The 24,897-nt window shown below is 44.3% G+C and overlaps 1 protein-coding gene across 1 annotated transcript in view; it reads right to left on the bottom strand.

Annotated features, from left to right (window-relative positions):
- Positions 1–1,015: 1,015 nt before the first annotated feature.
- The window catches only part of NDUFB3 (NADH:ubiquinone oxidoreductase subunit B3), a 47,356-nt gene continuing 23,474 nt past the window's right edge, over positions 1,016–24,897 (bottom strand). Inside the window, exon 3 of the mRNA XM_069615450.1 lies at positions 1,016–1,371. Within this exon, the coding sequence (XP_069471551.1) occupies positions 1,215–1,371 (157 nt within the window). The 3' untranslated portion in view covers positions 1,016–1,214. The remainder of the gene's footprint in view (positions 1,372–24,897) is intronic.

Raw genomic sequence — 24,897 nt, 5'->3', positions numbered from 1 at the left:
TTATTTTCCTTGGAGTATGTTCGTATTACAAAAACATTTGAGTTGAGAAAGCTGTTCCATTTTTCTTTTATAAACTCTTTTGCAATCACCAGGTTAAAGACATTTCCTATTTCACTGTATAATTTAGTTTGTAGTGTGAAGGTCTGGATAGGACATTTGGACACAAGGAATGTTTTAATTTTGACATCCTGACATGGACAGATCCTTAGTATTTGGTTTTAGGTAGGGAAATTCCTCTTATAGCAGGGCCAGAGAGGCCCTTTTCCACCCTGTTTATGTTAAAAAAAGACTTTAACCAAAAACATGGCAACTTTGTGTCAGACTTTCATGCCTGACTCCTCACATATGGGGTCAGGAGCGGTATTGTGCTCAGTTTATACCAATAGTGGTAAAATAAGTAGTATTGATAGTTAATAGCTCACAAATACTTAGTTTGTTAGAAGAGTCCTAGCCAGATCACCAGTCTGTTTTGCAGTAAAACTAGTAGTAGTAGTAAAGGTTCCACTGTAGAACTTGTACTATCAGAAGTAGTATCATATAGTAATACAGAGAGCAGTTACTAGTGATACAGTTAGTAGTGCTAGCAATAATGGTTGTGGTGGAACAGGTTTATTCAAGTATGTTTTATTGTGGGGCATGCAAAGCAGGCATGCCAAGCATAACTATTCAGGGGAAGTACAGGATCACAAGATGCATTAACCAGTCTACCAATTGACAGGATGGTAAGTTAATGGAATGTAGGGTATTGGGGTACAGAAAAGGATAGTAGCTATGTTAAATTGCTGGAGGAAAGTAGAACAAATATTAAACACGTTTCTGTGAACCTCTGATGCTGTAACAGATCTGTAGATTGCACACCTTTTCCTCAAATAGATTTTCCCGAAACAGGATTAAAAGATGGCCCACACATTGGATGAATCAGAAAAATGCCCCCCTAAATATGTGAAACCGAAAACAGATTGAAAATTGACAGGATACAAGATAACGCAAATATAAAAACTCCAGGAAACATGTCCATACTCCTATCAGGGAAACATTTATTTTCATGGTACTATATACACTTTTAATATTTAACTTTATAGAAGCACAGCAACAAGAGAGCCACAAAGCCTAGGGCATAATACAATCTGGAAACACGGCTGTGGTAAAAAAGAAGTGTCACTTGTCTCAGCAGGACAACCGCGAGTCACCATTTCAGGTCTTGTTCCATCTCATCAGTGATGTGCTCCATCTTTCTTTGGAGGAAAGAAGACATATTCTATCCCCAGGGCTATCACAAATGCTGTAGAGCCCCATTTCAATCCTCGGAAAAGCACATTTGTTAAGGTGATTGGTTTCGCATAGCCTCCCATGAACCGCCAGGCTTCGTTCCTGTAATAATAGAAAAACAATAATGAATGGTGCAGAAGCCTTAAAGATGCTAGAATGACAAAGTAGCACATGCTTAATCAGTAAGCCCATCACAGAGTTAAAATTCTTGTAGTAACAATCCCCAGTTCTCGGACAGATAAGTTACTTCTCTCTAACAATAGTTGCACAGCGATCAGTAAAAGATTCACATGCTTTTCATTATTCTGGCACCTTGCACTTGACACTCAATTATCAGTTTTGCTGGTAAACCACAATAAACCTCAGTGCAATTTGGTTTTCTGCCTACTTGTTTATGGGTGCGTTGTACGATTTAAACTTGAGCCAACTGTTTTCACTTTTGTCCATGCACCAGATATGCATTTGCCAGACACTGCCATAATGGTTCTAGGTGGTCATTAATGGCAGCAGCTGCAAGATGGTCCGGGTACCTGAGCCTATATTAGCAGCGCCTGACAAATGCCTATCCAATAACTATACACAAGCCAAAGAAAGGAAAATGGCAGCTTGGCTGCGATTTTAACAGGACTTCAGGGAAGGACATGCCAGCTGCTTATAAATCACAGTGGCTGAAGGCACACTTGGTGAATGCATTTTGTATTACACCTGTAGAGATATCAAGATCCAATTAAGCCATTCACTCTCAGAAGACTACTTTGAAACAACACTGGCTGGCACGTCAGTTTACGGTTTGATGTTACTGCTTAAGAAATCGAGTACCAAGAGGATGCGTTTTGGGTGGGGAGGGAAAGGGAGTGTGTGGGAATGACCACAGGAAATAGCATGGCCAGTCAATTGGTGGGTAAATAACCAAGCATCAATTACAAGCTTTGTATCCCCCCCTCCTCCAATCTCTCTCCCAGCTGTACTCTAATGCAATCATTTTGGAGTACATTTTCAGCGACACTTAAAACAAAACCGTACGGGAACGGGGCTTTGGGTAGACAACAGATTAACCAGTCCAATAATGCCATAAAGGGAATCAGATGACGCAATAAGCCATGAGGCCAAACAATTACTGTCACCTAAAGCCGAAGATTGGCATTATTGAAAAATGACCCATATGGCCCGTTATGTATATTTAAGCAATCTCGCGAGGTTGAGGGCTTTATCTTGGCCCTAATCTTGGTCAGGCACCACAGCTCTCCCCGCCTTCGTCTCACCAAAAGTGGTTAATTAATAGCCATTAGTACACTGGCATGCTGGCCAGAGTACCTAAATTGTGAAATGGTGTGGCAGCCTTTTTACAAGTTAAAAAATATGAAAAGAAAATGAATCCAAGGAAAGCGAAGGGAACTCCTCCTAGTCACTTCTCCCTTTACACAGCGGCCGTAGGAGATGGGACTGTAAGGCAGTGAAGACTGCAAAGTGACCTCGGTAAATTAGAGGGAGCAAGGGAGAGTTGTGGCGTCAAGAGGTGCTGCCGCAGTGGAGTAACTTTGCTGAAAATGTTGGGGGGACATGACATCTGAAGAAAAGGTGCCCCTGCCAAATGAATGGGGACACAATGGTGTGCCATGAACGTTGGGGGGACAAACACCCCTGTGCCCCCCTAAAATTACGCCCATGGGTACTGGGTAGGTTTGGTAATGAAGGGAGGGGAAGCTGTAAAGAAAATGGCAGCAGATAGGGAAGGAGGGCCGGGGATGGAAATGCAGGCAGATACCATGAGGTCTAGCCTACCTTCCAAGCCCCACTGATTGGTGGGACAACGCCTGCTGTCACAACTAGGGTGCAATACTGCATACATATGCTTCACTAACTTTGCAGTCCTTAATTCAGGAGAATATTCTGCAAATGGGTAGATTATGTTATTTTAATGTACGTAATGCCACTATTGCTTTGTCATTCACAAAAGATGTCCTCATTTCAGTTTGGTTTAGCATGGCACATTTTATCACTCCAAGAAAAATATTGAGAGCAAGAAGTGGAGTACTACTGTATTCCATTTGGTAGAATCGCGTCAGTAAATTACATACTTGCTCTTCAGTAGCTGGGGTTTTACGGACGTGTTATTCAATTTTCAAAGCACTCATCTTAAAATTAATTTTTAGTTTTGACTATTAGGCGGTGCTTTTGCACTATCTTTAAGTCAAAACTATTGCATTAAAGTGCAGATAGGAGACATGGCGTATGAGGAGAGATACAACGATCGGAGATGTTTGGTTATTTACCCACCCATTGACCGCACATGGCCTTGTTCATCCATATGGGCGTTCCCACCCACTTCCTGCCCAAAACGCATCCTTCTAGGATCTTTTTGAGCTAGGTTTATGAAAAGTTATTATCAACCTGAGCTTGAAGTGGCTGTTGCTAGTGTTTTTTTTTAAAACAGTCTTCTGAAATGCGAGGCATCAAACTCCTTCACCCAACATCATTCCCACTACTAAGACTCTGTCCCACCTGGCTCCCCTCAAAGAGCCAGAGAAGAGGGGTGACTGACTAGGGGAGTTGCCCCCATCCAGTGGAATGCAGGGCGCCCATGTGTCAGCACGTGCAAGTCTGGGCCAGGCTTAGGTGTGCTGCTCGACATCCATGGGTGACTGGATGAAGATGCAAAGGGTGCCATCAGCCATCTGCCCTTTCTGCTCAGGGCAATCACAGCAGTTCTCAGCTAGCTCTGGCAGATAGTTTTAGCAGCTTGCGGAGCGGGGAAGCTTTGAGAATATTTGTGGTACCATTAAGCCTCCTCAAAGCAGGCTTACCGGCATAATGTTGACATTCCGGCTAATTAATGGGCTTGCCGGCTGATTCAGATAGGTCTATGTCCCTCATACCCTGATGAAAGTACATACTTTTGGAAACTGCTGGTGGGTTCCTGTTTGTTGGGAGGGGAAGTTCCAAAGAAACACAGACGATCAATTGCTTACCTGCAGTGGAGAGTGGGGGGGGGCAGACAAGTCTGAGCTCAGAAGTGATTCTGCCACCGGGACATCCCCCACAAGCTGGGCTTAGTAAGGGATGCCCAAGCGCTGCTCGGAACAAAAATAGAAGTGCTGTGTAGTGGGGTAGAAGGCATAGAGGAGACAGTTCAGGGTGGCGTTTCAGGGTGGCGTAATGACCCTAGATTTTCTTGTGAGGTGAACGCTCGCTACCTCACCTGGATGAACAGATTAGCAGCAGAGCTAACCCGTGACGGTGGATGGGTCTGCAGCTGCCTCCTAACCCAACACTTAGGACTAAAGAAACAAAGAAAGGTGGTGATGGACTTACTCATGCAACCTTAGAGTCTGGGCCAGAGTTTGAAGATAAAATGCAATCACATCTACCCAGCCGAAAGAGGCATGGGTCTCAAACACAACCCTGCTGACGAAGATGGTACACCTGTCGTCTTTTGAAAAGAGAATGCCTAAGGTTGACTAAGGGTACCAGTAGAGAACATTGAACACGACAGATCTTCTGTAAAAGAGGACTTCGCCAATAAATCTAATTGGAGGTTGAGTCACTAGGAGAACAAGCTTTTAAAACACGATTCCACATCTTCACTCTTAATTGGAAGACTTCATGGAACAGCTACCTTCCTACTCTCCAAATGGGAAGACTTGTAAAACTGCTCGAGAAAGGGAAAACTGTAACTAAATTGCTTCAGAGAGAAGAGTGGAGATCCCTCCCGAAAAGCTAGAAACATTTGAGATCGGCCAAACCTACAAGGTCGGCCCTAGACCAGCCCCCAAATTGGATAGGCATGACAATCAAACTGCACTCATCCACTCTGAAGAAGAATACCACCTTAAGGGTAGCTACAGAATGGGCTCCGGCAAATTCATGAACTGTGAAGCAAATGTTTTTCAGAATTCACGGATGCAAATCTTAGAAGATAAAACGCTTAAGCTTGCACAGGCTAAGATATATGTCAGATGGGCTATATCCCTCGTGGCATTTCGTTCCAATATAATCAAACTAGGCGCATTTCCACAACTCAGGGAGGCTACGCTTTGTTGGGAATGTCACCAGAGCTCTCGAAAGAGGCATATGACCAGCCAAGGTCGAGTGTCATTAGGAGGTGACTTTGGGAGCCAGGCAAGGCTTGAGGAAATGGACAAGGCAGGAGCAGACAGGAAGAAAAAAAAAAAAAAAAAAGACACCAACATGTTCATCAGTATTCATAGTTGAGCTGATATTATATAAGTGCCCCCAAGCATTAATGTAGCAACTGGAGGGATGGGCGCTGGGTTTAGTCTCCAGGAGCCGATTTACAGTCACATATTTCTTACTGAACTTTTGGGGGCTGGGGAGACATCCTCAGAACACCCGAGACACTTATTACCGCAACTGACCTTGAAGTATGGATTGTCATGCTTATATTGCCTCTTTGGGTGTGCTGCCAGAAACGGTTTAATGTTACGATAAATCTAGTTGATTAAGAAAAAACGTGACTTACTGTAATTTCATTCTTACAGCTCTTAGATTCACATACTTTGAATATGCCGCCATCTAATGGTCTGATGCGGAATGTACAATTTGTTTTTCTCAAAAAGTTTAAACCTCACGAGAGAAGTCCATCCATCCACCATGGGTGTGCTGGTGCACGTTTGATATGAAAACATCCTTAAGGATAGCTAGTCAATTTATATCTTTAATTATACGTGTTAATGTTGTAAATCTGTATATGTAATGCCAGAGTGTGTGAATCTCTCATGCATAATTTTTTTTCGGACTTTAAAAATATCCACAAACCATATTTATAAAAAGATGTATATGCATATAAATATTAGCTGTAAACAGCCAAATATAAAGGAAGATTTTATAAATATGACTTGTAAATGCTTAGTAAAGTTCAAAATTCATCCATCTACGTTTGGCTATGTTACTTGTTTTCTTATGCTGCGCCAGTCACCAGCTTAACCATTTACCAGTGCAGAGGCTTGTCTGGAAAGTGGCTAGGGTAACGAGCTATGAATGTAGAAATACTATTATGTATACTGTACACACAACAACAAGGATTACATACCTGAAATTGTCTTTTTGGTGCTTGTATCTGCTTAGATTCACATGCTTTGGATAGGCAGTGGTTGGTACAGAATATTACATGACTTATTTTCGAAATCGAACGTTGACAAGGTGCAATTGTAATACTATCCCTACTGTGATGTGCCCCATATCCATCGTCCTTCATGCAAGGTCCTCAGATTGTTCTATTTGTGACCTGAGGTTGCATAAAGTGAATATTCAAGTATAGGAAATGTGAAGAAGGTGTAAGTTGTCTATGTACCTTCTCCCAATGAGGGGAGGAAGGGTGAGCAGATGTGAATCTAAGCAGATAAAAAGACAATTACAGGTATGTAATGTTTATCTTCTGAGGCCTGTGGATCTGCTTAGAATTACATGCTTTGCACAGCCTATTGAGCAGCACCAGGAGAAAGAGGTGGGTTGTTAGAAGGGGCAGAGGCAAAAAGATGTCTTAACACTGTATGCCCTACTTGTGAAACGCTCTTAGCTTGTGTGTCCACAGTAATGTTGGGTCAATGTGTGAACTGTGTCAGACACTCTTTTGGTGTGCCGTGGGAGGGTGACCCGTCGTGTAGGAGACAAAGTGTACGTCTTAATGTACCCCTCTGGTTATAGAAAATACAAACAGAGCTGTCAATTAACCGAAAGACAGGAGGCAGTATGCGACACTTGTGGCTGTAAAGAAAGAAGAATTAGCAGTACACAACGACCGTTAGCAATACCACAGGATTATACTTGAGTGCAATAACCACTGACCTGTGTTTATACAGAGCAAGAAGCAATCCGCTGGTTAGCGTAACAATAGGCACTGGTACAGAACACTAAGGTAATCTCTAACGAGAAAACCCGAATCAAGGTGAGTAATATATATATATATATTTTTTTTTTTGTGAAAGTTTCAGCTCGACATGCCTGCATGATGATATACTGGCCGTCTTGCTTTTATTACACATTTCTTCTCAGGACATAAAAACAGACATCAAGTTCACAGGTCATACGTTTGTTACTCGTGACGCATTGCTTTTTTCAGAGTTTAAAGTTTGCGCCTTGTTTGCATCATATTGTCTTTCTTGTTAGTCATTTCTCATATAGTTTCAATAAATCCATAAAGTTTACGACGGCATACGTTAGTTTGATGTTATGGCCTGCGATTGCATATTGCCACCACTCTTGATTGTTCAGGGTAGCTGGAGCAAATGTTACCAAATGTTGCGTACGCCGGGCTGCTAAAAAAGTGCAGTCGGTCATAAGATGCTCGATTGACTCGATCTGATGGTTGCAGAACCGACAAAGATTTCCCCCCACCTCATTAATATGACGACGGGCTAACATCTCTTTGGTTTGCAGTAAATTCAATCGTAGTCGCAAAAACTGGTTGCGGTGGTGTCGAGATGGACAATTAATTAAATATCGACTCTGCACATGAAGTTTATGAGCTCCAATTCCGGAATTCAGCGTCGTGGGCATTAGTAGTCGTTGATCATTGTTCAATATCCAGCTCCAGAGCTCAAACTTCTTTTTGATGACTTGTGGTCGAGCAATTAAATCTTCTAACGTTAAATCTGCATGTGTCAGTTGGTCTAATTGTAGCTGACACCACTCTTGTAACAGTAAAGACTGCCGTTGGCCTGTTTTTTCGGAGAATAATTTGTAAGCTGGAACTACTGGTCTTAATTTTATTTTTCGGAAAATCATTAAGGATTTCCACAAAATGCTCGAATGTAGGGAGTTTAGTGACAGCTCATATCGTAATTGAGTCATTGATATGTAAGAAGGTAATTTCAGGACTTTTCGCCAAAAGATGCCTTCCAACTTTTGCCAAAACAATGGTTCAATATTCCATCCAGATTCAGCTCCAAATGTGATTGCCGGTGTAACTTTTTGACAGTAGAAGGTAATTATAGGTTTTAGACTGAATTTGCCGTACAGTTTGTATAGTTTAAGGCTCTGAATACTGAATCGAGTCATTTTGTTCACCAGTTCTTCCTTCCAGTACTATAGTAATATATATGCAAAAGATGGTCAAGAAACCACAGGACTAAATAGCTTACCATACGTGGGTCCTGCCGGCATGTAGAAATGAAATCTCAAATTTAGCTGAGCTCTCTGTCCACAGTAGCAGTCAGGATAGCAACCAACCCTATCCCGTCGGCACGCGGACGCCTCAGAGTCTAAGTACACAAAGGCAGGCTCAAGCCTGTGTACCTGAATCACCAGAAGTCCCAAGAAAACAAAGCAATCCGTGAGTTCAGTTCCAAAACAATCCAAATGCAATCCAGGTCAGAAAACGATGCGGGCAGCAAGGTGTAGAACGTAGCCAAAACAGGTCCTTGAACAGTCCGTGTCAGGAGGGTGCGGGCGGCGATGTGCAGAACGTAGATCAGAGCAAATCCTTTAGGCAGTCGGGGTCAAAAGAATGGAAGCAGTTTAAACAGGGAAGGGTTAAGCAGGGAACGTCAAACAGTGTAGAGTAGTTACCAAACAGCAGTTACAAGAGGGCTAGGCAGGACGCGGTCCGGAAAACAGAATACGAGATCAAAAGTCACAGGAATCAAGATGCGAAGAAATCACAGTAACACCACCGATACGAATTTAGAAGCATTGGCGTGTCAACAGGGAGGTGCTTAAGAAGCCTAGTGGCGTGGTCAAGTTCCACGTTGTTCCGTGCAGGAAGCGTAATCAACAACGATGCAGAGGACGCAAACGTTGCCATGCCAACTTCCAGGCACCACGCTACAAACTCGTCAGAGCGTTTGGCGCTCTCTGCTTCTCATGAACACCCACATTGGGGAACAGCTGACTACGCTGTGTCGTGGAATGCTTTCTTCCTCCAATCTTTGCAGCTGATAAGCGAGTGATACGGTATGGAAACCTGACAAACTGTGCTCCATGTTGCTGCTTTACAGATGGCCTTCAAGGGCACATTTGCAATGAAAGCTAATGTGGCACCAGTACTACATGTAGAGTGTACTCTAGGTGTAAGTGGAAGTTCCTTGTTAGATAATCTGTAACATTGTTGTATGCATTTTACAATCCAACATGCATTTTACAATCCAGCTGGAAATGGTCGATTTGGAGACAGTATCCCTTTCTCTCTCTGCAGTTAAATAAACAAAGAACTTGTGTGGGAAGGGCACAGTATGATCATCGGGATCATTAGGGTCTGTGCCAGGGTTGCCTTTTAGGAAGGCATCCTCATCTCGGTCCACAACTAGTTCAATAACAGACTCCTCATGGGGGTCAGTTGTTGTACTCTAAGAGTTTCCTCTTCTTCCTTAGAAATACGTTTATGTTTGACAGGATGTTTGTTCAGGAAATAAACAACCACTGACATTTCATTCATGGTGCTCTCAAACGTATGTACTGGATGGAGTGTCCTGGAGAGGAAAGACTATTTCCTCCTGTTGCTGTGCGTGTGCTTTTTTCTGAAGTGCATCTGACAATTGGGAGGTCGCTCCTGTATATCCGGACCTTACAGTGTCAATAGGCGCGGAAATAAACTGTTTCTGCATTGGCTGGTTTGGTGACTGAAAGGTAATGGTAGGCGCTTAACCGCTTTTGCTCAGCGTATGTTTGTGTTTATGAATGTGCACCGAAGTTCGATCATCGGGTGCAGAGGTCTTATGGGGCACCGAGCTGCCTGCTGAAGGGCTATGTTTTGCAACCATTCGTCCACCTTTCAGAGGATGCACCGAAACATGTGGTGAGAATGTGTGTCGTTTAGGTTTGATGCGTTGAAGTCTCTTGGGCCACAACTGACACCTCTATGCATTTAATGATTGCTCCCCTCCACATCAGTGCAGGTTACCTGCCTTCCGAAGCTGGAGACTGGCACCTGGGAATCCTCAGTTTCCCTGTTGGATGTCTCCCTGGCATCACTTATGATGCCAGGACATTCTTGCTCTGCCTTTGATTCCTCCGCGTCATTCAGACGATGCAGCTTGCATCGCGTAGGCTGCCCAGCACTTCGACAGTCTGTCTTTAAGTGTTTTCGGCTGAAAGAGCGCACACTTTTGGCATTTAGTTTTCTGGTGATTTCCAAGGGAGACAATGGTTAAACACGTTGTGTGTATCCTTCCAGGGAAACATTTGGTTACAAGAAGGGCAACATTTAAATGGAGTTTTCTCCATTACAAGCGATAAATGGGTGATATGAATGGAGAATTTTAGAAATGTTACCCCCCCTTACTCTCACTATTGTGTAGGCTGCCAACAAGGGTCCTGAATCTCCGGATGCTAAGAAGGTCTTGTTAAGGTTCACAGCTTGCCACGAGCTTGCCAAAGCGATAATGTATTTTCGTGAAAGATGAATACATTTGAACATAGAACTCCACTAAATGCGACCAACACGATGGTAGAAAAAAACAATCCGAGGACCTTGAGTACAGTACACGTATCAGTAGGGAGTATAGGCTAGCTAGCAGTAGCTGTAGGTGGTGGCAGGTGACCTTCTGAAGGAACAGCGAAAAACTGAGGTTTTAGTATTGCTCTACTCACTAGCAAGGTCGATCTTTGCTTGTGCTCCTTCAGAACAGTGTTGCATGAATTTATGTACTGAACTTCATGTTGCTGCTTTGAAAGTAGCATCTAATGGGAGGTTTACAATGAAGGCTAGCATTGCTCCAGTATTCCGTATGGAGGGAGTGAAAGAAAGAGGTTTTGAGCCAATGTGTGAAAGCTGTATGCAGCAAACAATGTACTTTGAGGTAGTGGATTTTGTTGCTAGGTTATCCTTGCTCCTTATTGCAAAGGATACAAATAATCAACTCTTAACATAGTGCTGCGGTTTTATTTAGATTGAACAAAACTGCTCTAAGTACATCCAGTATGTGCAGTGATTTCTCCCCTTTGTTCTCTGCATTCAGGAAGAAGGCGGGCACTTATGTAGATAGGTTAACGTGAAGCTTTGACATTTATTTGGCTGAAAATCGTGGATGTGTTCTAAAAACGACTTTGTGTTTGTGAATATCTTGATTCTTTTGTTTTGCTTCCCTACCATAGTGAACTAGATGGCAGAGAAGAACACATTCACTAGCTCTCCTAAAGGTGTCAACAAGAGAATCAGAGCAATCATGGAATTTGCTCATAGGGCACCAAACCATTACATGTCAACATATGCAAAACATGCGAATTGAAATATTAACTTTTAGACATAATTGGTGAGGCTGGGGAGGTTGCTTTGGTGGTGTGGATGATTTGGGAACTGTACTGTACTAGTTTGCGATGTACTGTGTACTCTGTAAGGAACTCATGGTGTCAACAATAAAGATAGACACAAGTGCTCACAGTTCAAGGGTGTTTATTAAACTGTATAAATAGGCGAGATAAATGCCTAATCCAAACCTAAATCTAAGATGGGAGCAAGCTACGACCATCACATAATAATAACACCGTCCAAGTGGAGTCTAGCCAAATCAAAAGGGCCTATACTAAAAATACTATTGCCAATCCTTACCGCTATGCTACAAAAATAGTGTGGGATAATGTTCACAAGAAAAGAAGAACAAGTTACTTACCAACGGGTAACATTCTTTGGACTAGATGTTCCTCCCACGTATTCCTCATCTAGGATAGTTGTATCTCGCCAGCTTCGCTGCTTTGGAAATTTTGTTTCGGCAGAGGGCGCTGTGCACAACGTCATGGCGTTGATGTCCCTCGAGGACCACCTTGGCGTGTCGAGGTCACTCGCAGTACAAATAGCTTGTGCCGCGCCCGTTGGCTCCAGTTCTGTTTTTTCATTATATAATTTGAGGAACCATCCAGGCGTGCCCCAGACTAAGCTCTTCGCAAATACAAAGTGTCAATCACGTAAATTGTACAGCGGGGTAGGTTGGGTGGGGCAATGAGGAATGCGTGGGAGGAACATCCAGTCGAAAGAACGTTACCAGTTGGTTAGTAACTTGTTCTTCAAATGGATTGTGTCCTCCCACGTATTACTCATCTATGACGGACTCCGAAAGCAGTAAGAAATTAGGAGGCGGGAGTACTATTTAGCTTTATCATGGATGGAATGAAGTACTGCTTTTGCAAATAGGCCTTCTTGGGAAGATGAGGAATATAAGCAGTAATGCTTAACTAAAGTATGAATTGACGGCCAAGTTGCAGCTGAGCAGATGTCAATTACAGGGACTCCCATCTGACGAGCCACAGAAGTAGACATACCCCTTGTGAAAGGAGCTCTAGGCCCTTCCTGCGGTTCCTTCCCCTGCTAGTCTGTAACACTCCACAATAGCTAGAGTTATCCAGCGGGATATAGTCTGCTTTGTCACTGCTAATCCCAATTTAGGACCAGTATATCCGTGAAATAGTTTGTCATCCCGACGTAATTTTGCAATTCTAGCTATACAAAAACACCTTTTTGGGTCCAGCCTCTGCAACCTCTCCTCCTCTTTGCCCAAATGGGTCCAGCTGTGCAACCTCTCCTCCTCTTTGACCAAATGAGCGGTAAGGTAGAAAGTTGGAAGTATTTCTTGCAACCGGTGAAAGTCAAACTAATTTCGTCAAGAAAGATGGTTTAACTTTAAGAACTACCTTATCCTTATGAAAAATAGTATGAGGAGGTTTGCATGAAAGAGCCTGCAACTCAATTACCCTGTGGGCTGATGTTAGTGCCACAAGAAGTGCAGTTTTCAATGTCAAGAGCCTTAATAGGCAGGAATGCAAAGGCTCAAAGGGTATACTTGTTAGAAACTTTAACACAAGATTTAAATCCCAGGCAGGGACCTGAAATGGTACTGGAGGGTACACGTTAGCAAGGCCTCATCTTCCTGGTCCTTTTGATTGTTTTCTGCATTATTGCGCTTTTTCTGTTTTTTCTGTTGTCTGTTGAGAGATGGTAATAGCTGATGCCATTTTTGAAAATAAATAGCAGTTGTGCTAATATTCTTGCTAGTATGTGCGCTGTTCTAGATTGCAAATAGATAATGTGAGAAACCTGTAGGTGTCTCACCCGCTAGTCCACAGGGATCTGTCATCCAGGTGGCAAGGACACAGCCATCGCTTATGGATCCAGTTCCTGGGGTGGACCAGTGCAGGAGGATGACCTGGGTGAGGGTGTAACGCTTACCTGGAGTCCCCGGGAGCGCAATACCCCTTCATCGTCCCGACACCTGGAAGCCTTTAGGATTCTTTATCTGTGAGGGCAGACGGACAACAAAATATTTACTGTAACAACTTTTAACTGTGGTAACTACTGGGTGAGGTGTGTATAAAACACCTAAAATTCCCCCCTCCCTTCTCCCCTGTGCTTTTTGATTGTGGCGCTCTCCATCCTGCTTTCTGCAGTGGCGCGTTGAAATGGTGATAACAATTGCTGGGCTTGGTATACTGAAGAACTAAATTATTTGAAGGAGAGTTTCTATCCTTAGAAACGTATGAGTCTTTAGGTAGGTAAGCAGATGATGACAATAGCCCTTTAAGGTTTTAAACGTTTAATACGTTGGAGTGATCGCTCATGCCAATTTTCTTTTGTATTCTCTTCTCTTTGCAGGTTCTGGGAATTTGGAGCACTGACTGCAAAGATGCGCGCTTCAAAAGGAGGACTTTACCCTCAATGAAGATGAAACGGTAAATGTGGGATGGCTGCGATGTTACTCAGGATGAGAAAACGTTTTAAACGTTAGTTCCCAAATTCGGAGTAACTGCAGCCTTCAAGTGGAGCGTGTTACAACTATGAGGTGAATAACTTGAGGAAACTTCAGGTACATAAGCACTTTTAAATACGCCTTCTCTATTAATCTGTTAAGTTCGTTTTTATAATAAAAATACCTTTTGTGTTTTCTGCTAGTATTCGGAACGCTACGGAAGACCTTCGGCAGGTGTTGCGGCTTAGAGTGAAAACCTCTGACTGAGGTGATGCTGCGGACAGATGAATATTCTTCAACTGTAAGGCGGTGGCAGAGGAAAACATCTGTCAGGTAACTTATCTGTTATGCTCTGAAATTGTTGCTGAACTGATATTAATCTATGCTTTTTTCTTTAGGTTCTGAGGAAAAGCTGTCAGCGGGGAAGACGCGAAGCGCGCGTCCCAGCGGAGGCGGGGCTTAAGTAGTCCCCAATGACAATTGAATAGTCCTTTGTTGCTGCTTGTAAATGGGGGCTACGGACGGCCATCTTTGGAGTAAAGAATTACTATTGAAACCCATGGAAGTCCATGGAAGCGTATGCTGTGAATGGTGTAAATGCCATATGTGCCAGGCTAACACCCACTTTTGACCTGCTGATTGCTGTAATGTGTTCTGCCTAGCTTGAGTGTCTAAGTGAAGACTGGGTTATCTGACTGGCATCGTGACAGTTCCCCCCCCCCCCACTCCCCCCCAAGACCCCTCCCAAGGATGGACCTTTCCGCTCTGCTTGGTTGGGTGATTCTGATTAAACTTCTGAAGCAATTTGGGGGCATGAACATTTGAACTAGGTTCCCAAGTTCAGTCTTGTGGTCCAAACCCTTTCCAATCTACTAAGTAGAACAGTTTCCTTTTGACTATTTTAGAATCCAGGATTTCTTTCACTACGAATTCAGGTTCCTCTTCTATAATCATGGGTTTGGGTGATTTTTGTAGTCTGGTCACAGGGTTCATTGGTTTCAATAGTGAAATATGAAACACATGATGAATGTGCATGCGAGATGGTAGGCTTAACTTAACTGCTACAGGATTGATGATAGCTTCCACAGAAAATGGGCACAGAAATCTAGGCTGGACTTTACGAGGGCCCTTCAGAGCGATGTGTTTAGAAGCAAACCAAACTTTGTCTCCCACCGTACAAGCTGGAGGTTTTCTTCGAAATGTATCTGCAAATTTTTTCTTTCTTTTGCTGTAGTTAAATGCTTCAAGACCTCCTTCTGTTCTTGGGTAATGTTCCCATGAAGATTTTGTACTGCAGGCATCTCTAGAGAATCTGTTAGATCGAAGGTAGAGGTCCGAGGATGTGAACCATTAAGTATGTAAAAAGGGGTATAACCTGTGGAGGTGTGTTCAGAGTTATTGTAAGCATACTCTGCAACCCAGAGCACATCCACCCAAGAATAATCTGTTTGGTGGAGAAGACATCAAACGTATTGTTCTAAGGTTTGATTGGTTCTCTCAGTTTGACTGGCAGTTTGTGGATGGTGACTGGTAGATAAATGTACTTCAATTTTTGCCATCTCGCAACATTTTTTCCAGAATTGAGGGACAAATTGACCCCCTCTATCAGAGATCACTGCTGACAGAAATCCATGAAGACTAATGTTTATCTGGACTCATCGGGAGCGTAATACCTTCCCAGCCTTGAACCTGATACTTGGGGTCTCTTGTATTCTTTTTCTGTTTGAAACAAATAACAATAGAAATGCTATAACATCTATTAACTAGATAATGCTACAGGAGATGTGTATTCCCTTAAACTACTCCCTTCTAAACGGAATACCCGTCTCACCTGTGTTTTATTATGGTGGAGTGCTCCATTCTGTTTTTCTACAGGGGCGAGTTGAGATGGAGAAGCAATGGTAATTTGGGTTGCTGATGAACTCTATAGCTTCTTGCCGTTCTAAAAGTCTATTCCTTTTAGATTGAGTCTTTGGGTAAGTAGCAAGTGAAGATACTGTAATCTTTAAAGGCTAGAATTGATTCCTACGTTGGAGATATCTGTTACGCTCACCTGGCTCCCACAGGGGCGTTGATCGGAACTGGACAGCTGCGGTCTCCACCAATGTGAAGCGTAGTGCTGAGATGACAGACTTGACTGGCCCGCCTGATTTCGTCTGTTTGATCCGTAGAATTATTCTCCTGAAAGTGAAGAAAGGGAATTAGCCACCCGTGGATTTGAGTGATAACACCCCACTGTTCTTCCCACTAATCACCTCCGATATCTCCTTTCATAATCTCACCTTATGTTGATAAAAGATGAGCTCGCCATCCTGCGTGGAATGCAGGGGCGCGTAGATAACCAGTTACTTCACTGGTCCGAAGGAATTGGGAGAGTTCCAGACCAATATTGACTCTGAGGTCCCTGGCGAGGAACCGTAAGTATATAGTTCGTAAGAGTTCAAAATGTCTGATATTCACTCTTGTCCGATTCCTTTTGACTTGCAGCTTGACCCAAGAGAAGATTGCCTCGTGGCAGCTGGTAGCGTTCAGGTAAGAGTCAGTATTACCCAACACTGTCCGGTAAATGATACCTGTGTTTAATCTGTTGCTTTCCCTCTTATTAGAGGTGCTGCGTGAGAAATTATGACGTCTTGATGAATAATACCTCCGGCGGTAAAATCAGGTAAGTCTATGGTGGCAAATGTGATTGCCTTTGTTTATTCTCTCGGTTCACCTTGCTGTTCTTTTGCTCCCCTTAGGTGCCGGAGTTCGGCGAAGATGCGATGGAGGCTGCGCCGGACCGTGGAGATGAAAAATGCCTCTGGCGGTAAAATCAGGTAAGTCTATGGTGGTAACAGAGATTGCCTTTGTTTATTCTCTCGGCTCACCTTGCTGTTCTTTTGTCCCCCTTAGGTGGCGGAGTTCGGCAAAGATGTGATAGAGACTGCGGCGGATCGAGGAGGTGCTGCGAAGGCTGGTGAGTATAGTGCGGCGCTACAGCGGGCGATGCGACGCGTATCAAATTAACGTCTCTTTCCTTGTTTGAAGGCACGATGGATCCGGAATCAGGTGAGGAATAGAAGTAATGTTCTTGTTCTAACCTTTCCTCCTTCTTCCCCTTTTCTCTAAGAGCTCCAGACTCGAGGCGGGCGTGGCAGAAGGCTAGATGCTGACTTGCAGGCACAGTGAGCGTTATGCTGCAGGATGCAGAATAACGCGAAGCGTGTGCTGCTCTTCGGGCGTGGTTTAAATAGCCTTCAAAGTAGTCCCAGGTAAGAAGTTCCCCCAAGACCACACCAGAGTAAGAAAATAGTCTCTGAAGTAAAGTAGTCCCCTTCAGGCTTCACGTTGGCTTGGATTCTTAGCAGCATGGTCTGCATGAGGTAAGTGTAAGCATATGAGCCTGGTGCCTATGGCGCCAGGACTGACCCCTTCCATGAGCCTGGTGCCTCCGGCGCCAGGACTGTACCCAGATAGCCCCTAGCCGGGGATGTTGGGCTTTTTCTAAGCATCTGGATGCCTGCTCCCGGGACTGATGGGCCTGGTGTGGATGCCCGGGGGTAGGCATCATGACAATATCCCTCTAATTACTTTTGTTCTTTTTCTCTAGGAATTTGGGAAAAGAATTATAGCTGCGAGTGGCTGCTGAGTTACTCAGGATGAGAAAATGATTTAGAACTTAATTTCGCCAATACGGAGTAACTGCAACCTTCAAGGTGGAGCGCGATAACTGAGGTGAAAAACTTGAAGAAACTTCAGGTACGTAAACACTTATAAAATGCCTTCTCCGTTACAGTTTTTTTTTTTTTTTTACCAAATATCTCGTGTTGTCTGCAGGTTTTCGGAAAGCCGAGGAAAAAGCTTCGGAAGATGCAGCGGCTGCAGAAGAAACTTCTGACTGAAGATAATAGCGTCGGATATACTTCTGCCTGGTAAGTCTTTTCTGTGAACTATCGCACTCAATAGTTTTTGCTCTCTATCGTCTCCTTTTCTTTGACAGGTTCTGTGAGGAGAAACGCTGGTTGCGTTTCCAGCAGAGGCGGGGCTTAAATAGCTCCTCTTCAAATATGAACAGAACTGTGCTGCAACTTGTAAATGGGTCTTGTGGCGGCCATGTTAAGTGTATGAAATTACTGTAAATCATCACAGAATCTATGGGAGTAGATGCTTGGATGGTGTAAATGCCATATGTGCCAGGCTAACAACCACCTTTGACCTGCTGATTGAGATAATGTTCCCTGCCTTGCCTGAATGAGGGCTATGCTCCCTGACTGGGATGATGACTGACAGTTCCCCCAAACCCCTCCCCCAAGACCCCTCCCAAGGATGGACCCTTCAGCCCTGGCTTAGTGGGGGTGATTCTGACGAAACTTCTGAAGCAATTCGGGATCATGGATATTGGACTAGGTTCCCACGTTATGACCTGTGGACCAAACCCTTTCCAAACCATTAAGTAGAACAATTTTCTTTTGACAATCCTGTAGTCTAAGATTTCTTTCACTAAGAATTCTGGTTCACCTATGATCATGGCTTTGGGTGATGGTTGTAGTTTGGTCCCCGGATTCACTGGTTTTAACAAGGAAACATGGAATACAGGATGAATTTGCATGTGGGGAGGGTAGGTTTAACCTTACTGCTACAGGGTTGACAATAGCTTTCACAGAGAATGGGCCCAGAAACCTAGGCTGGAATTTAAGGGGGCCCTCAAGTGCAATGTGGTTAGAAGACAACCATACCTTCTCTCCCACCTTTGCTATAGTTAAATGTCTCAGGACCTCTTTCTGTACCTTGGTAATGTTCTCATGAAGATTCTGTACTGCTGGCATCTCTAAGGATTCTGTTGGAATGAGGGTAGAGGTCCGAGGATGTGAACCATTAAGGATGGTAAAAAGGGGTATGACCTGTGGAGGTGTGTTCAGAGTTATTGTAAGCATACTCTGCTACCCAAAGGACATCCACCCAAGGACAATCTATTTGGTGGAGAAGATGTCAAAAGGTATTGTTCTCAGGTTTCATTGGTTCTCTAAGTTTGGCCGTCAGTTTGTGGGTGGTGGCTAGTAGATAAACTTACTTCAACTTTAGCCAACTCACAACATTTCCTTCAGAGTTAAGAGACAAATTGACTCCCCCTCTGAGATCACTGCTGATGGAAATCCATGAAGACGTACAATTTCTTCTAGGAACACCTTTGCTAAAACCGACGTCATCGTTGATGTCCTGGGTGTTAGTCTTAGCAGTGCACAGTAGTTTTTCGGTTTTACTTGTAACCATTACGTCCCTGTAACAACGTTTTTCCATTGAATTTCATAGGTTTGTATTAATGCAACTTAACCATAACATCTCTTTAACAACGTTTTTTTTTTCTGAGAATTCCATGGTTTTTACGAGTGCATGCTATTTTCCTACAACTTACTAATATCATACTTACCACAATATAGCAACATTTCACCTTAAAACTCTGCCATGTCCCACCTTCTAGCATCATTTTTAACACTTCTATACTTTTCCACTGTTTTTGCTTCAGTCGACGTCCGCGAATGTCTGACGCGGACCTTCAGGACAGTGGCACGTGACCATACATAGACTCACTACATTTTTTTTAAAACAATTTTTATTGACTTGATTTTTACAACACACCAAACATAACCAGCACACCCGACGTTTCTGTTTACAAGCTTCTTAGCATATATTTACATATTATTCATTGCTGTTTCCCCCCCCCCTCCCCTTTAACTCGAGATTCCACCTCAGTTCCTCGTTCATTTCTCTTGGGGTTAATCCCCTTCACTGTTCTCGGATGTGTCATATTCACTGGATTCAGCATGGGAGGATCCCGACATTGTGGCTACCATTAGTCTCCGTGCGATCAGAGGTCCCACTTTCTACTAGCTGCCTCATATCATGCTACTGTCTCAGCATCTGCCCATTTCAGGAGATCATTCCACCACACCTCCAATCTGGGTCTGTGGGCTGCTTTCCGGCCCATAGCAATTCTCCTTTTGGCCAGAACGTAGGCCAGGTCTTTAAGTTTACAGATATGTTTTAGGTTGAGCGGTCTGGTAAATCCCCCTATCATACATGCCCATACAGATTACACCTCTAGCTTAATTCCCTTTTCGGACTTCCTCCCAGAATTTTCCCACCTCTGGGCACGCCCAGAACATACGACTCATCCCACCATCCGCCTCCCCGCACTTGGGGCATTTTTGTACTTCTGTGCTCTCGAACCTGGCGATCTTTCGGGGGGTCATGTATGCCCTATGGGTGACATAACAATCTGCTGCAGCCTCGCATTCCTGGATACCTTTTTGTGATATCTCTGGGCTCTTTCCCACTGCCGTCTTGCATAGGTTCAGCCGCTTCCTCCTCCCAATCCCGCCTCAGTTGGAGCAACGCCTTACCCACTCTAGACATCAGCAGTTCATAGATCCGGGATATTTTGTGCCCTCCCGCCGAGATATCATACATCATTTCAATGGCGGTTGTCGGGTTGTTCTGCTAGTGCTGCCTCGGACCACGTTTCCCCCCACCCGTTTGATTATTCTAGTATATGTGATTTATTGCCCCGTATGTACCCCGGTTCCTTCCACTATCGTTTGAAAGTCTAGTGCCTTCCCCTCTGGCCATTTATCTCCTAGGGTCGCTAGGCCTACCGGCTCCTAGTATTTACGGATCCCCTTCTTCAGTTGTTCGTCCACTCCACATAGTGCCACAAGTGGCACCTGCGGGGAGCATGGGATCGGGTTTCCCACGACTCGGCACGCTTTGGCCATGTCTTCCAGCCCAGTTCCAGCAATCTCGATCGCCCTTGCAGCTCTGGTTTAGGTAGCCATTATCCGTTTTTTTTAAGAAGAAAGGGTCGCAATCACTCCTCAGCAGTCTAGATACTGCTGTCTCGTCTTCCGACAGCCAGCTGTTGACATATTGTAGGTGTCCTGCCAAGTGGTATATCTCGAAATTCGGCAGGTTTATGCCCCCTCTGTCATACGTGTTTTGCAATTTCCATAGGGCTACTCTATTTCTAGAGTTGTGCCATAGATACTCAATACATTTTTCCAACATTTCCATTCACATTTTTTGTTATGCTAATGACACTAATGTGGCGTTCATCCCCTGTTGCAGGGACTGGAACTTGGGATAACAGCCCGGCAGCCCAAGTTATTGGCCCAAGCGAAGTGTGACTGTGTGCGCCCCGATGCCTGCGGGCTTAGGTGCATTATAAATAAAACAGGTTCCAGACCATTATCCTCCATTGCAGCCCCTGCAATGGCGGATAAACGCCAAGCAACCCTGGTACCCAAAGCGAGAACCCGGGGTGCTAAAAATGGATTTTTCTTCCTACAGCAGGAAGCCTGCGGCGTCCCGCTGTAGGGAGGAAAATCCTTTTCAAAGATGGCAACCATGGAAAGAGAAGGTGGGGCTCAGTACTAAGCACCTCTTCCCTTTCCATGGCAGCTTGCAGAAGGCAAAGTCAGAACCCCATGACCATATTAGCACAAACACATTATTTTCCCTTTCAAATCCATCCTACTTTCGAATAACTTTATCACATAGCCGGTCCCAGGTGGACATGGCCACTTTAACACCATTTTTCATCCCTCGCGGTCAAGGCCAGTAGCCAGATTGTCCGGGTCATGACCTGATACCATGACCCACACAATCCCCATGGCCACATGATATCCCTTAGTCACCAAAGGTATATCACTATTTTTTGTACCTACATTATGATACTTGTCAGAAAATAAAACAGGCACGTTTGCAAAACCATCCTTTCAGGTCCTTGGCAATGGTCTTACACGAATTTGCTTGAAATTTGGCCTTGTTTTTTTTTCAAAAGTGTGAAAATGTATGTACATACATTAATCATATAACTTAGCCCCCAACTTGACAAAATACATTCAGACTTTACACAAACATTCAAGGTTGGTCTATAATCTTTCTGAAAACTTCTGTCCACATTCGTCAAACAGCAACAGTTATAAGCCATCTAAAAACCCACCAAACTTCACAAAACATGTATATCTGGATTTAAAATCGTTTTGCAAACTTTTGTGCAGGTTCGTCAAATGGCACCACATTTATAAGCCTTTACATTATTTTGGGACCATCCCCCTCTAATTTGCCCCCACTTTACAGAATCCCAAACTTTGCAAAGCCCTTCAGTACCGGGTCTAAAATAGAACTGCAAAACTCCATGCAGTTTCATTGAGTGGTACCAATGTAATAAGCCATCCAAGAACTGTCCCTGAACTTCACAGGACTGTTCGCGAACATCTGAACTGTTCGCAGACTTTTATGGCAAAAAACACCCTTTTTTTTACTTCTTACAGTCATATCCCATGCCATCCTCCTCACCCCTCACTTCCCCAGAGATTATTTGAAAAGTTTGCCAAGTGCAATGTTGTGTTTTTTATATGTTATTACCGCATCATCTGCGGACACCGGCTGTTGTCTGCGAATCCGAGATGGCGGGCGTTTCCAAAAATCTGACACTTCATGCTTTTCACCATCCAATCAGTGGGCACGTCCGATGTCCACGGACACCACGTTGCCTTCTAAGCCAATCAGAATCCGGTCCAAACAGGGAAATGAGTCAGCGGACCAGACACAGATATCACTTTTTTTTTTTACATACTTTTTGGTCATTTTATTAAAAACTACTGGATGAATTACACCAAATTAACAAAAGCACGCTTTCGGGACTAAGCCGCCGCTCCTGCCACAAATTTGATGAAGATCCGTCCAGCGGTTTGGGCTGTAGGCGTGAGCAAAGTTTTTTCCCATTATGTCTGTGGAGAAAAAAAACAAAATTGGGACCCCCCCTCCTACAACTTTGCCCCCCCTTGACGAAACCTCACCAAACTTGACAAACAAAATTTTGAGTGGGCCATATACTTTTTTTTGCAAAGTTCGGTGAGGATACCTCCACGGGGAGTGAAGGTATAAGCCGCATTTTGGCATTTGTAGTCTCCCAGTCAAGGTGGGGGGGAATAATGCCACTTTTTGTCTAACAGTTACATAAGGCCTCTTCCTCACTCATACCGGACTGTCTGTCCGCAGCTCAGTCGTGGTGTGCTGCAAATGACCTCTGCCTCAACGCCAGTAAGACAGATTATCCTCAGGTGGACCCCTGCCACCACCTTCCCTCTTTCTCTCTGGCTGGCCTTCCTTGGCTCGGCGCCTCCAACTACCAATGAGGCAAAAAACCTGGGGGTCATCTTTGACTCCACTCTCCCCTTCTCGTCTCATGCTGACTTCTCTTAAAGGTCCCACTACCAACTGCACCTTCTCAGAGATATTTTACCTTTTCTTACTTTCTCCAAGAGGCTCACCAACTCAAGGGTCCTGGTCCTCTCTAGGATGGAGTACTGCAACAGCCTCTTTCTCAACTTTCCCTCTTCTACCCTACGTCCTCTTCAACTCATCCAGAACAGAACCTCAAGACTTATCCTTGGCCTCAAGGCCAGGGACTGCATCTCTTTGGCACTGAAATCCTTTCACTGGCTCCCTGCGGTTGCAAGGATTAAGTTCAAGACCCTTTGCATTGTCCACAAGCCTTTCTGGGGCCTGGGCCCACCATCTACAACATTCTCTTCCTACATACTCTCCCGTCCGAGCCCTTCGCTAGTCTTCCTCCAATTCACTCACTGCAGGTGAGCTGCCTCCCCCTGGAACAGGCTCCCTGCCTCTTTCCATCTTGAGCCAGATCTCCTTAAGTTTCGGAAACTCCTCAAGACTTTCCTCTTCGCCTCCTCCTTCTCTGCCACTCCCCTGCTAACCAACTCTTTCTGCTATCCCGCGCTCTCTCTCTTCTGCTCAGTTACGCTGACTGGCTGCCTGCTGTACCTTCAGAGCCTCACAGGGCCCAAGCTTTCCTCACCAGTCTTCTGCACTTGCCCCCAGGCCTAGCACTTGCCGAAGCACTACTGCACGTAGGTTACGACCCATGAGAGTGATATCTCTCTGCACTTAACCCATATTCTGACGGGACTGGGTGCACTTGGTCCCTACTGCCACCCCCCCACTCACTTCCTGTTCTGTGCACCTGCATGATCTGAATGTACCATGCCTAGCAAGACCGTTTGTCTTGTCTTCCTTATGGCTTCCCCTCCTATGCATGTTTGCCCTTTGAAACACTTGTGTATAAGCACTTAAAAAACAATCACAATGATAGTTCTTCCTACTTCTTTGGGTTTGGTCCATCCTTCTGGTTCACTCAGATCTTTTCCTGCCTTCAGGTCAGTAGCCTTGTCTGCTACACTACCAACTCTGGATTGTGCTGGCTATTAATAACACTCTGGATTGGTGTTCCAATTCCCCACTGCCTCCCCCACCAGCTTGTGCTGGTTTGAACTCATCACCTCAACTGGTTATGCTCAATCTCTACCTCTCTGAGAATTACATAGGTGCCCCCCATTCTAACCGTGTCCAGAGAACAATAGGCAGGCTGGGCTGAAAGTGCTTACATTACCAACCCATCTAATGATCTAGGGAACATGGCTGGAAGTTTACCCAAAGTGACATCATTTTAAGATTCTATGGGCATGGAATCATACAGGAAGTCTTCATATTACTGTGAAGTCCCTAAGGCAGCATTGGAATAGAACCTATTATGACACATTTAGACTAGTTGTCACCAGAGTAAGTTAGAACCTGAGGCCCTATAGGCGTTGACCTATACCCATCCTAGTGCTAGCTAATAAAGTAAACTACATTTCGGCCTTTGTTAGGTTGATCTTTCCTCAAAGTTCCAATCTCTTCATCTTATGTCAGCCTCTTCCCACAACCTAAATGATCTAGGGTTCACCAGTAACTTAGGCTTGCATCACCCTCTTCCTCTTGTAGGCATTATATTCTTTACCAGCTTTAGACTATTGTTAGCTACTTCACTGCTAGGCGGTTAAACAGCCTCTTAGACTTCTGTCACCCTCTAAAGATGGAGTGTGGAAACAGGACTACAGAAGTCTCAAAGGCTTATTTGGCCTCTTCTAAAGCTCTTTTACAAAAGATGGAA

The sequence above is a fragment of the Ambystoma mexicanum genome, chromosome 9, assembly GCF_040938575.1.
Source record: "Ambystoma mexicanum isolate Mex_15411 chromosome 9, UKY_AmexF1_1, whole genome shotgun sequence".
Lineage (NCBI taxonomy): Eukaryota > Metazoa > Chordata > Amphibia > Caudata > Ambystomatidae > Ambystoma > Ambystoma mexicanum.
This window is presented reverse-complemented; position numbering and strand designations above follow the sequence as displayed.